The sequence below is a fragment of the Aythya fuligula genome, chromosome Z (genome assembly GCF_009819795.1).
Source record: "Aythya fuligula isolate bAytFul2 chromosome Z, bAytFul2.pri, whole genome shotgun sequence".
NCBI classification, from domain to species: domain Eukaryota; kingdom Metazoa; phylum Chordata; class Aves; order Anseriformes; family Anatidae; genus Aythya; species Aythya fuligula.
In genome coordinates this window covers 27,770,892-27,784,755 of record NC_045593.1, presented here as the reverse complement: position 1 = coordinate 27,784,755, position 13,864 = coordinate 27,770,892, and the positions used below count along the sequence as shown (strand labels likewise).

General features: G+C 44.0%; 1 protein-coding gene across 2 annotated transcripts in view; it reads left to right on the top strand.

Moving 5' to 3' along the window:
* Positions 1-5,122: 5,122 nt before the first annotated feature.
* The window catches only part of TNPO1 (transportin 1), a 56,629-nt gene continuing 47,887 nt past the window's right edge, over positions 5,123-13,864 (top strand). The window contains exons 1-3 of one of the 2 annotated variants that reach the window (XM_032205371.1): positions 5,123-5,186; positions 5,470-5,584; positions 8,886-8,961. In XM_032205371.1, coding sequence (XP_032061262.1) covers positions 5,480-5,584; positions 8,886-8,961 — 181 coding nt within the window. In that variant the 5' untranslated portion in view covers positions 5,123-5,186; positions 5,470-5,479. The remainder of the gene's footprint in view (positions 5,187-5,469; positions 5,585-8,885; positions 8,962-13,864) is intronic. The other variant, XM_032205370.1, reaches the window with a different exon arrangement.

The window sequence follows — 13,864 nt, the reverse complement described above, 5'->3', positions numbered from 1 at the left end:
GGTTAGGGTGGAGTAAGTTGTCCCAGTATCAGCTAAACATGCATAAACCTTATTTCCAATTTTTATATCTAATATAGATTCCCAGGATCTGCCTGGGAGGTGTATTTCTGTTTTGGTGTCCACTGCTGGGGCTTGGGGGTCTGGAAACTCCTTATCGTCCTCTCTCCATCCCCTGCCCTGCAGGGCTTCCCTAAACTATGGTCTTAGGTCCCCTGCCCAGCGTAACGGGGCATTCTCGTCTCCAGTGTCCTGGTTGCTTGCAGTATCAGCAGCAATTCTCTGGTGTTCCTTGACCTCTGCCCTGATCTCTGCTTCTCTGATTTCTTACTTGCCTCCCCTTAGTGTCCCTCCCAAGTAAGGCTGCTGCCAGGGGGCTTGCTTTTTCATTCTGTTTCCTCTGCCGAGTTGCTTTTTCCTCCTTTAATTATATGCAAACGTGGCTATGCTTGTTACTTCTTCCATTGATATACCTTGCCATCCTGGGAAATGTTCTGCAGAATAATTACTGGTACCTGGGGCTGCTTGATCTACAAATAATGAGACAACCTGGGGCTGGTTTTGTTCTGCTTCAGGATCTGTTCCCCCAGACATCGGCGGCTGTTTCCCTAGCCTAGTTAGAAAAGCAGAGGGGTGTTCCCGTTTCTTGCTGACAGCCTGTTGCCCGTGTCCAACGTGCTGTTCTTTGTCCCGCTGCCCCCGCCGCAGTTAGTAGCCCCCTCGCTGCAGTTACTAGCCCACTCGTGCCAGCCCTGCCGCGCCTGGGGCCTGCAGCCTGGCTCCTGGCCCAGACACGTGGCTGCGCCGCGCGGGGCTGCGGCCACTCGCTCGTCTTGGGCCGAACTCGATCGTTTCATCCGTCCCCCGTCAACAAAGCCTCTGGCGGCTGAGAAGCGTCTGTCCACGTCAGATCATACGCTCTAAATATACTTCTAATCATCTGTAATGCTTTTCCAGGGCCCTCCTGTAGCTGCGGCGCTTGCTGCTGTCACGCCGCCGAGCCTGCCACGCTAAAAGGCACACGCACGCGGAGGGAGGACCAACTCCTTTAACGGAGCTCGCGGAGCACGATCGGGATCAGCAGCCGGGGGTGCAGAAGGGGAGAGAGAGGAGCAGCCCAGAGGCGTTGGCAGCACAGCGGAGCAGTGTCGGCGGCGCTAGCAGCAATTGCTTGAGCTTGCGTAGACAAAAGAGCGTAAGGCGACACCTTTTTCCTATCACCGTTTGACTTTAATTGATCGTTTTGGTTCGTCTGCTCTGTTCTGCAATCTGCCCAGATGTTCCAGTAGGCCAGTTAGGCAGGGAATTGGTTCCCCAGTAACAATCACAAAAAACTTTAGGAGATCAACACTGAAACTGCCAACTTCTGGCTGCCTTTGGTCTGCAGTACCAAATGCAATCATAGCAGACCAAGCTTTTCCATAAAATTCCACTGCCTTTTTCATAGATAATTACAGGTACCACCACTTTTATTCAGATTTTTTGAAACTTATGCTAGCAGAGCACCTCTCACAAGCACCTTGTCCCACGTCCAATTTGCAGGATTTATGTGGATTTACAGTTTTTAACACACCACCACCATGCAGCATTTATGTGGATTTACAGTTTTCACAGATCACCACCTCACCTCCTTACAGCTGTCTCCAGCACCCCTGGTGAGAGACAGAAAATGAGTAAATTCACACAGTTTGTGGCCCAGCCTGTCCCGGGAAGCTCTGAAGCCGAGCAGTCAGGGTCTAACCTGGGTTACCAAATTCTGGCACAGAAGTGACTTGGGATGTTTCATGAGAAGAAGGAAACAGGGCAGGCTTGCACAATTGTTACTATAGCTTAGCTGTGATTGTGGGAGCCCTCCTCCATTAGGGAGATGGGAGGGAGAGCCCCCCCAGCCTCAGTTAAAACCTGTGGTGCCTTACGTCTAATCCCCAGCGCGACACCCCACACAGCCCCTGCAGTCCCATTGTTGCCCCAGCCCCTTTCACCTTGTATGAGATATGCCTGAAAAGTGTAATTTAATCCTGATCTAATGTGACACTCTGAGAGAGAAAGCAAAGAGTTCCCAAACAAAAATTAATAAAAATTATCTTTGCGCTCTTTGTGGATGTTCAAATATAACATGACAAGGTTTGTTGAGAGAGAAATAAAGATGCAGACTAGTTCAGGAGTTTTTGTTTGTTTGCATGTTTCTCTTTTTTTTTTTTTTTTAATACACATTTCTGTGATACCAGTGGACATCTGAAGCTTGGATAATAGAGGCATCAAAGATTGGCTTCACTATGTGTTCCAGTCTCCTGTCTTCAGTGAACTTTTGTCTTTACATATGTTGATGCAGTGCTCCATATTCATTTCTGGTGCATTCTACTGATTGAGTGGGATGAACCAGGCCATCATCTGTTTTGATGGGTAGCTTCCAGGCTTCTAACCACTGCTTAGTTTAACATTGATTCTGAATTTCTCTCTACACAAGAAGATTCTTGCTAGAGAGAAACGGTACTAGAAAACAAGGAGGCAAAGGATTTGGAAAGAAGCAATTGTCTCATTTCTTCTACAATATTCTTTACTTTCAATCGTATTTGTTTTTTTCACTCAAAGTATTTTCCCCTCTCAATTTAAAGGATAAAAGATGGGTAAAAATAAATTCAAGGTAATGGTCAAGAAAAGAAGGTATCCAGCTAATTAGTTACCTGCTTTGATTTCTGTGTATGCTGAGTAGTTTCCAGTGGTAAAGGATCCTATATAGAACCTCAGGAGGAACCTGCCCCGTAGGACAAACATATAAAGCTTTTACATGTTCTACTAACTATAGCAGTTCCCATTCATTCCCACTCTGCTTTGTATGCCTTTTTCTCTCTTTTCCACAGCAGAAAGACAGGGAATTAATTCTGGTCATGTTCATGGAAAGGAAACCTACGTCAGTCTTTCTTAGTTCCAGATCCATGGCCTGTTTCTCTTCCTGCTTCTTCCTGTTCTGCCTCTCAACCTTCCTTTCTAGTCTCATCCCTTGTTTCCCATGTCTAATCTTATTTTTGTCTAGGTTTGGCCCTTGGTTTCCTGATCAAATTAAGCAGATGCAATCCTTGTGTCATAAATTCTGGACAGTAACTTTTGAAGCTCTAAACAATTTCAACCAAATTTGACAGTGAGCCAGAAGTCTCAGTGATAATGAAGTTTCTAAAACCTTCCTGGTAAGGCAGCAGTTGGAGAAGTGAGATCCAAATGAGCACTTCCTTGGCTTGTTGGACCTCACCTTTCATCTGCTTCAGCTGTGTAAGCATCATTACGGAAAGCTCTGCTGCACATATGTTGTGAACCACAAGCATAGTTTCTGATGGTCTGAATCTGGTTAGCCGTGATTCTTTGCTTGAGACTTTTCCGTGCCCGAGGGAAACGAGTGGCAATTCCCACTGCTCATAAAACTCTTGGATAAAACTTCGTGCCCTTCCTTTCCTTGTAACTGGTGGCGAGTCTTTACTCTCCTGCCTTAGTGACTCCAATTTGTAGGCATTTCAGTGGGAAAAGCTCTGAAGAGGTGCACTGCTTTAGCAATCTCTCCCAAACAGCCCTGGGATAACCGTGGCAATTGCTTAAACAGCAGGTAGCATCAAACATCCCATTTATTTGTTTGCTTGTTTATTTTAAAAGACAGTATTTTTCTGTCCGTTGGTTTTGTTCTCTTGCTTGCTGTGCTGCATACTTCTCTGCTGTTTATCTGTTTCCTGCTTCTTATTCCAGTGTGCATGCTTTCCTGACTGACTGTCCTCATTATCCAGGAGTGTGGATATTATAGGTACACGGCCTGTCATACTTGTTGCCTGTTCCAGTTTGCTCTGCTGTTTTGCTGTGGGTACTGGTTTTGGCTCCTTCTGCAAGGCTGGTGGCTCACCTTAACAGAAGGCAAGTTGGCTAGGTACACTTCTTAGTACCAGCTGACTGTAACTTAAATACTGATTTAATTGAGAGCTTTGGGGAGGTGAGACAAAAGAGTTACACAGCAAATTACCTGGAAATCACTATTGTTCCCTGTCCTTGATGCCTCGGTGTGAGAAAAATCTCAAATAATTTTTTTCAGACAGGATCTTCTGTGAAGCTATTTTATTCACAATTGCAGTGGCAGGCGTCCTGTCAATCAGGAGTGCATTTTAGTAAACAAATCATAGCCTCTTATTCCCTATTACCCGATGCCTGATCACCTCCCCTGTTTCCTCATTGCCTGAGTACTACAGGTTCGCAAGCTACTCGACGCTTCTCTGTACCATACATGTACAGTTTTTCTTTTTTTTTTCAACCCTTTAATTTCTCCTTTCTTATGCTTTGAGAACCTGTGATCTTTGTTTTGCTGTTCTCACGCTGCTCATCCTGCTTTTCTCAAGCTTCTGCCTTATTTTGGAACAGTGAGGCCTTCTACTGTCCACTTACCTGCTTAGCATTTCTTCTTCTTACGACTACACAACTACCTTGGAATACAGAAAATTAGTTCTCTACGGCAAAAACACAGCTTAGTTTCTCACGCTCGGCATTGCCTCAGTCCTTAGGGTTGCGATGTGCAGCGCACGTGCGGCTCAACCCCAGCGCTGTGCTGCAGCAGAGGCGGCAGAAAGCGAAACTAGTTTTCTGTTCGGCGAGCAGGCTGCTTACAAACACAGCGACTGAGATCAGGGCATTGCAGGCTTTCACGTTCATATTTTGCGGGAGTCTCACGCAGTATGTGTTTATATTTTGGCCGCTGGCGCGTGTATAATATATACAAGCAGGAATGTGTGGATACGGGGCGGATAAAAGAGGGTTGATAATGTAGAGCTGAGACGCGTGGCGCTGCATTTTGGGGTAGGATGCGCCGGGCGCTCAGGGCAGTTAGTTCCCAGCTGCCTTTTCGCAGCGCTGTTCCCTCCCCCCCCGGGGCTGCTTTCTCTCCCAAAAACCTCCCCCCCCCCCCCCCCCCCGTGCGGTCCTGCCCTTCCCTTCCCCCGGCGGCGCAGGGGGAGGCGCTGACGGCTCGCGGCGCTTTGTCGCCGGCAGGGGACGGCTGAGGGCGGCCCGGCCGGGCGCTAGGACCCAGCGGCGGCGGCGCCACCAGCACCAGCAGCACCAGCAGCAGGAGGAGGAGGAGGAGGAGGAGGCGGCTCCCGGGGCCGGGCCGCCAGCCCCGCCGTGACTCAGTGCGCTCGGCCGGGCGGAGGAGGCAGCAGCAGGTCGGTGTCGGTGTCGGTCTGTCCGTCCGTCCGTCCGTCCCTCCTCACCCCCGGGGGCGGTTGGTGGGGCCGGGGAGCGGGCTGGGCGTCGCGCTGCGCCCTCCCTCCCTTCCTCCCTCCCTACTCCCTCCCTACTCCCTCCTTACTCCCTCCTCCCTCCCTCCCTCCTCCCTTCCTTCCTTTCTCCTCTCCCCTCCCTCCCTCCCTCCCTCCCTCCCCGCGGCCTGGGCCCCGCCGCGCCGCTGAGGGGCGGCCCGCGCCGTTGTCGGCGGTGTGTTCGCAGCTCAGCCAAGATGGAGTACGAGTGGAAGCCCGACGAGCAGGGGCTGCAGCAGATCCTGCAGCTGCTGAAGGAGTCGCAGTCGCCGGACACCACCACGCAGCGAGCCGTGCAACAAGTATCCTTGGGGCGAGGCCGCCACGGGGACGGGGGAGGCCGGGCGATGGGGGGGAGAAGGGGGGGAGGAGAAGCGCGGCCTGCGGGCCCCGGGGGCCGCCCGGCCCCGGCCCCAGCCGCGGCCCCGGGCACCTGTTGCGAGCCCGCCGCCAAGGGCCGCGGCTCCCCTTTCAGGCCCCTGGCTGGCGGCGGGGCCGGCCACGTTACCGGGTTACCCCGCGCTGGGACAACGCCAGCGCACGGCCGCGGCGGGGCCCAGGCCCGCAGCGAGGCCTCCCGGGCCGTGGGGGGGCCGTGGGGGAGCCCCCGGCCCCGCTCCCGCCGCCCGCGGTCCCCGTGAGGAGGCGGCGGCGGGGAGGGGGGGTGGGGGGGGTGCGCCTCAGGGCGGCTCTGCCGGGCGGGTTTTTGTCAGCGGAGCGCGCCCGTCTTCCTCCCCCCTTCCCCTCCCCCTCCCCCCAGTCTTGAAACGATGAAATGGCGGAATAAAAATGTAAAGGGAATTTTTAAAATTTTTTTTTTTTTTTGGATTGGGAGCGGTGGAGGCGTAGCTCGCCCTCGAAAAATATTCCAGCCCGCGCGGGCCTTCGGGGCGACCGCATCCGTGCTGCGAAATGCCCAGAAGCCCTCCTGAGATTCGCCCGGCGGTGCGAATTTGTCATCTCCCACCCCTTCGGGGTTATTATCTCGCTCCCTTTTTATTTAAGGCGTGTGCTCGAAGGTCTTAGCAGATGGCACCAGAATTGATCCGCGTAGGTAAGAACCGTTGTAGGTAAGGTTATTTTAAGAGTTTAGCTTAAAGACAAATTTACTCAACTTCTGCACTTTGCTAACCCATACGGCCAAGCACAGAACAGCTTCTGCTATTATCTGAAAAGCAGAGTGAGTTTTGATATCAGTCACCCTGCTCTCAGAGCTGTGCCTTAGACTTGTAAAACGCTGTTTCTTCCTTTGGAAAATACCATACGGCATGGCTAGCTGAAGCGCTCTGATAATGCCTCAAGCTTGAGCAGGCGTTCCTTAGTATTTCAAATGTGAAACTGTTTAAAGCTACTGATGTTACAGTGTAGAAAGACATTTCACAGCTCATCTTCAAAAAACCTGCTCTTTTTTTTTTTTTTTTGAAAAGTATCAGTGTAAATGTTGGATGGGCAACATAGTAGATGTTGTCTGTCTTGAAGATGAGCAGATTTATTTATTTATTTTTTAACAAAAGTGCACTTGATAATTTGGAAAAATGTTTTAATACCTCTTGACAGGTCACGATCTGTAATTTTAAATAAATAAATAGCCTTTCAGTCCGTTTATGATAGCTGTTGTATTGTAGGGTGCTACTTATTAACACGTCCAAGCAAGATGGCGATTAATGGTTTCAAATTTGAAGGACTTTTCAGTCCATAATTTAATGTAAGATTATCAGTGTACTCACTTGTGCTTTTTCATTATGACACAGTTCTGACATTTAGGTGCTCAGAACTCAAATATAATAAAGTGGGGGAGCACAGGTCAGCCAAAATCCTTTGTTAATTTAGGTTATGAATCAGTAAGGCTTTCAAACATTTGTCAGATGAAAAAATTAACTCTTTTTTTCTTCCAAGAAAAATGTAGGTGAAGAGGATGTTGAGGAAAATCTGGCCTATTAGCTATTCTTTGATTCCTAGACTGGTGAGGTGTATTCTAATTTAATACTGCTCTTTGAGTTCTTTCTGCCTGCTTTTGCTGCTGCTTCATGTTTGAGGCATTGTGACCTGCATTCGTTAGTAATTCTCAACCCACTGCTTTGGTGGTCATGTTTCTGAATTGTGGAGAAGGGAAAAAAAATTACAAGACAAAGTACCCTACTTTTTTTGACTCCTGAAAGAGCTGTTTGGCATGGCAGCTATAACAACAATCTTGAGATATGTGCTTTATCATTTCTAGGCACCACGTGGAACAGTCAGTATTACTTTCACGTGGCATGGCCATCCTTCCATTTACACTCATCTCTTGTGTTTCACGATAAAATATCTTGTAGCTGTGATAAGTGTGCATTGCTCTGTTACTGAGTGGTGAGAGGACTGGCTTCTCTAGCAAAGTTAATACTCGATGCAAACAACCTAAATATCTAAAAAGTTTCTTAAGTTTGTGTTTGAGACTAGATAAATTAGTTGTTGGTCATTAGAAGGAAAAGGATCCTTCAGAACTGTGAGGTACCTAGTGGGACATGGAGACTAAACAGATGAATTTGGTTAAGGTTTTCCCTATTTTGATTGCTTAAAGGTTCAGCTAAATTGCAAGTGAAATCAATGCAATGCATGTGAATCAAGCAGTGTTCTTCAGAAACTATTTTTTTGCTGAACTTCTTGATGGTGTGAACCTACTAGGTATCATCAGTATGTCAGTAACTTGAAGATGATGCTGCGTATTTATGACTTACAATACTATTGTTGAGCAGCATATCAATTCATAACAGGGTGCAAGAACAGGATATAAGGAGAATGCCAGATTGCTTTTCCAGACAAACAGCACAGAATACTTAGAAGTTTGAGGCGGAAGAAGCGGTAGATTTTAGAAAAACAGCTACATACTTTTGCAGCTCTTCAGAAACATAATAATTCTTCTTGTAGTTTCCCCAGGGACATACTGAAGAGGTTGATATTGCTAGTAAGACATTCAGAAAGCTGGCACTCTAGAAAATGGGTTGTATAAGGAAGAACAGTTCTCTATACTTATCCACCATCTCAAACAAGTCATAAACTTGTTACAAATATCCAGGCATTTACAATTAAATTAATTCTCATTGCTGAGAGCGCAGGCTGCAGCTAGTTAGAGTCATTTTTTAAAAAAAGTTTGTCTGGTATTAAGAAAGTGAATAGCATTAAAATCAAATAGCTATTTATGATTTTGATAGGCCAAAGTGCTTTTATTTATGGCGGAGAAAAACAAGAAATGTATTGTGGGATTGTGTCTCAGTGGATTCCTTAGTTTGGCGGGCTTCTCTGATTGTAAATACTGAAATTCAAAACTATACAGAAACAGATTTATAGTGTTTTTAGAAATATTTCTTTAAGAATATTTTAACTTCTGTTTATGTCCCTGGATGTTGTTTTTTTTTTTCAGATTTCACCACAAGTAAAAGGTATTGCTTCATTATGAAGACTGCAGACTGTTTTCAGATTGTTCTTACTCAGAATATTTTAATTTTTATATACAACCATTCAAAATGACACAGTAGCACACAATAAATTTAATAGTAATTGTGTCTGGAAAGCTATAAAAGCTGCATATGGAAGATTTCACTTTTCCTTAACAGTCTTTCTCCTCAGAAACTAGAACAACTCAATCAGTATCCAGATTTCAACAACTACCTGATCTTCGTTCTTACGAAGTTAAAGTCTGAAGGTGAGTTCTTGAGATACAAATTGTTTTATTCTGGTTTTATTTTTCACTTGTTTGGTTTTTGTTTTCTTTACCTTGAGAGAAATAAGAAGCTGATTCCTGCAGTCAGTTTGCTGGTGTGTGGATCTCGATAGTCATTTGAGAACTCATCCCCTCAGGAAACTTTGTGGTAAAATATTTGCTAATTTACTGCTGCTTGTAGTTTCAAAGTTTTAGAATAGATTCCATTCTAAATTCCTATGAAATCTTATCAGAAGTGTTGGAGCATCATACTTCTCTGAGACTGTAGTGAAAATGGAATAGACTTGCTTCATGGTGATGAATTGTGACTGTAGACAACATAAAAACATGCTGCTAGATCTAGTTACGATCATATCACTAGTAGTCAGCCTGCTAAACATTTTAAAGATCACATACTAGAGTTGTCTGAAAAGGCTGCCTGTCAGAACCTTTATCCTGAAGTCTTTCTAGTAAAATGGCATTCTAGTTAACACCTCCTTCCCCCCTTCATCTCCCTGTCATTCTAGTAAAATGGAGTTAGAAATCCACTCAGTATTTACTGAGGGCTTATTCTTATGGATCTTAGTACATGCTCTGTATGGCATACTGCATAACCTCTACCTGCTGGTAAATTCATATGAAAGATTTTCTTTCCAGTGTACTACAGCTACTGATCTGTGAGGTCTTCACTAGTGAGAGAGATTTATTTCAGGACCTGTTTTAGCACACGTGGCCTTTTTATGTTTGTCGTTAATACATTGGGCTGTTTGGGATTTTTTTCCCTAGTGTCGTGCTGACAATGCATTTTCTGTCTTTTAGTGTATTACCTCTGAGCTTTAGGTGTGCTTGCTTTTTCCACTTGGAATTATATTTTACTTACTTGTGGCCTTGTAATATTTAAAGCATTGGCGAGATCATTTACATTCTGTTTGAACTAGTGTTTTGTTTGTGTTTTGTCAGCATACCAAAGTAGGAAGAAGAGAGAAGGATAGCATGTTTTCACATTTGAAGGCTGGGATATGCCACAGTGCTTTTGGATTGCCCACATAGGAAGTATTCTGATAATCTTTAAGGTCTTGGAGAAATCTCTGAAATTTGAGAGAGTGCTTTCAAGACCTGAATCGGCCAAGTTAATAAATTATTGAGCAAGTTGGTAGCGTAGATATAAAGTACCCAACACTTACATGTTAATGAATGTGGTATCATACCTTAATTGCTTGTGTGCTTTAAACCAGTAACAGAAAAATAAAAACACAAATCAAGTCTGGTACTGGGATCTGGAATTTGGACAAATGATATGGTGAGGAGGTTGCTTCACATCTTTTCTCTCAGTATGTTCTCTAACACCAGTTAACCTGCTAATTTCCCCTTTATTGTTCTGCTCACCACTTGTGCTTGAGGTTCTAGGTACTGATGTATGTTTAATGATGTTAGGATCTCTCTTTCTAATGAATCTGCTTAGGTGTCCTGGTTTCAGTTAGGACAGAGTTAATTTTCCTCCTAGTAGCTGGTAGGGTGCTACATTTTGGATTAGGATGAGAAGAGTGCTGATAACACGCTGATGTTTTAGTTGTTGCAGAGCAGTGCTTACACCAAGCCAAGGACTTCTCAGCTTCTCCAATCCAATTTATCCAATAATCTTTTTACCCCTTCTTAATGTTTACACACATTAATTTATTTGGAATGGAATGAAAGGTAGGAGATGCTAATCATTATGATTGTTTTAAAGCTGTTACATTGCAGGGAGGAAACATTTAGGATTTGGTGGGTTGAGGAAGGCAACCAAACTGAGAAGTAGCAAGTTAACTTCTAAGAAGAGCTGTCTGGGATCATCCTGCACCAATGTCTCTCAAGTACATCATGTAGTCTTCTGTGAGACTACTGAGAAGTATCTGTTGCTTCAGAGAAGATCTTGTCCTGCATCAATCATGTTTTCAGTCATAATCTTTTGTCCAAGGCTGCTGGTCTTCTTCAGCTTTGTATTTCAAGGTCAGGAAACTTTCAGATTACTGAAGGTGGGGCATGGTCCTTGGCATCCCACTTCAGGTGCTCATGCTTGAGCAAGGGAGTAGGATCAGATGATCTTCAGAGGTGCCTTCTAATCTCATCCTTTCTGTGATTCTGTGTCATAATAGAGTCCAGTGTTGGTATTTTTCATGGTGTTTGCCAAGTTCCAAATATCTTGTTACCTTGCTTAGATAGGACTAATGACAGATAACAGAGGACTGTTGGCTGGTTTTGCTTTGAATGGAGGTTTTATTTTGGTTTTATTTATGGAAGTTTTGCTTTTGATGGAGAGCCAGCAGCTCTCCATCCCTTATTAGTCTTTAGAACTGCTGTTACGTAGTTAAAATACTCTTGCATCCTCTTGGAACAGCAGGGGAAATATGATGGACCCTGTCTTCATTACAACTGGGAAGTATTCTTTCACTGTCTCTCTCCTGAGGAGTTTTCTCTTGGCAATCTGTCCTACAAGTCTATTGGCTAGAGAAGGGAAATAGCATGCATTTTAATCCACCATTACAGAATTCCCACATTCAGGAGCTGTCATCTAAGCATATTTTAAGCACCTTTATTTTACCGCAACAAAGTTTGTACCAAACTGTCGCCATTTTTTAGTACCAGAAATTTTACTTTCCTTCTGAAGAAGTCTAACTTTATTTTCCCTTCCAGCCTTAGCTTTGTCCGAATAAAGTTCCTGTATCTGAATGCTTATAACATGTAGGTTTTAGGTCTCTTGTGGTACTACTGCACATAATGTAGGCTTTGATTTGGTTTTGGTTTTAGACTTTTGTGAGTCTCTTTAAGCTGATAAAGGCTTGGATCTTCCTGAATGCAGGTGTTGCCCTGCTACAATTTATCAGTGGAAATACAAGGTCAGTCTTATAGCTAACGCATGCCCGAGCTTTTTTTTCTTGTAATGGTTTGTCCAGACTTACAATGCTATCTTCAGAAATGCAAATCCTGACATTATAAATATCTATCATAGAATGTAAAAACATAAAAATAAACAAACATCCAGGAAACAGCATGCTGTCCTGAAAGTCAGACAGTAGGCAAGCTGATGGAATAAAGTGTCCCAAATCATTGAAGGCTGAAGTATAGATCTCCAGAAGGTAATTCCAAAGAAGTATGGTGCTCAGAGGTCATCCTCAGTTGGGCAAGATGAAGCCTATATTAATTGAAAAGTGTTTGAAAGAAGTTTGTCTTTATTTGTAAATGAAAGTATCATTCAGATTTTCTGTTATTGTAGCTGTTCCTTCTTGGTTTGACAGGTATAAAGCCTGGCAGATAATGTAGTGGTGCTGTGCTGCCCTGGCATCTATCTTCTTTTTTTTTTTTTTTTTTTTTAAGGTGTCCCCTGAACTGAGCTCAGAACCCTGTAAGCCTGTCTTCTGTAAATAAGTAACTTTCTGGCTTTCTGGAATGTGTGTGTGTTATTACTACTGCTTCCCAGATCCTTGTCTTTTTTTTTTTTTTTTTTTTTTTTTTGGTTGAGCAAAATAGTTAAGAGTGTCACGTCTGCTTCTGTTCTTTTCTTCTTACCTTTCTGGAGATTTCATTCTTTGTTCCGAGTCACATATCTAAATCCTCCTTATTTACATTTTTGCTTTTGTAGTCCCAACTCTGTTCCCTTGAAGGAAAGGACAAGAAAACATCTGAAAATTGAGCCTTCTCACTCTCTTGCTGCAGGCAGTTCCAGTCTCTAGTTATGGTGCTTTGAGGCACCTGTTCAAGACATCTGAAGCATGAGGCAGATCAGAGGAAGGATTTCTAGGTATCATAATACAGGTGGCTCAATCTGTAAGCAGAATTTCTGAGTTTTGTTTCAGACCTTACTGACCCAAATGATGGAATTCCCCAAGTTTGTCTGTATCAAAACCTTAATTGTTTTATACCTTCTGTAAGTAAATATTTGATAGATACCTTAACCCCCTCCTCCCATCAAAAACACAGTGGCAAAAATAGCATCCTTCTTAATTCGTCTGTCTTGGCTTTTGTAGAACAATCCTTACAATACCCTGTTTGTTTTTTTTTTATTATTATTATTTTTAACCTATAATTACATCTTTATCTTCTACAGCCTTCTGAACTTTGTGAATAAGAAGATGATCAGGCTTACACTAAATTATCAGAAGCTGATGACCGTTGTCATTCACCAATAATACTCGACTAATTTTCGTAAATTCAACTTGTCTATTAGGGAGTATTGGATGTGACAACTGTCATAATTGTGGCATGATACTTGGTGGATACAGTGTTGTATCAGCATATTCTGAGATGACAGGGTGTGCTTGCATCAGCAAAGACTACTCTGTTGCTTCCTGGCAACAGTTGTCTGTTCAACTATGTAGAGAAACTACATTGCAACTTTGTAATCTCTGTGGAGGATGCCCACTATGTCCATGCCAGAATAAGGTCTTCACAACTCCGAGACAGCAAAAAGAAAGCTGTCTTTATAATGTGTCAGAACTAATGTGGTCTTCTATTCTTCTTGAAGGCCTGATGTGGCCTTCAAGACAGTGGATGTTTTATATAAGAATTGCAGGAACTGAAGTTGTGTCAAAGCTTACCGCTTCTTAGGTAAGATTTGACATACCTGATACCTCTTTATATTGTGAAAAAAGAACATGGCTACTAATAAAAGTTCTAGTTAAAAACAAACAAACAAATAATTATTTTTTAAAAAAATAAGTCCTTTCTCAGATCTGTCTTTTATCGTGCTTAGACAAGCAATAGAAGTCATCGTTAGTTTATGGATCTAAAGCCTTGAGTTGGGTTCCAGCTACTTCGTCCTTTAGATTCACTACTGCGCTTTTTGCCAGGACCTAGGGTAATGGCAACGTACCTTGAGAAAAACACATAATGGTCCTGACGTCATTCAGCTGGCCCATGTAGCCATAGT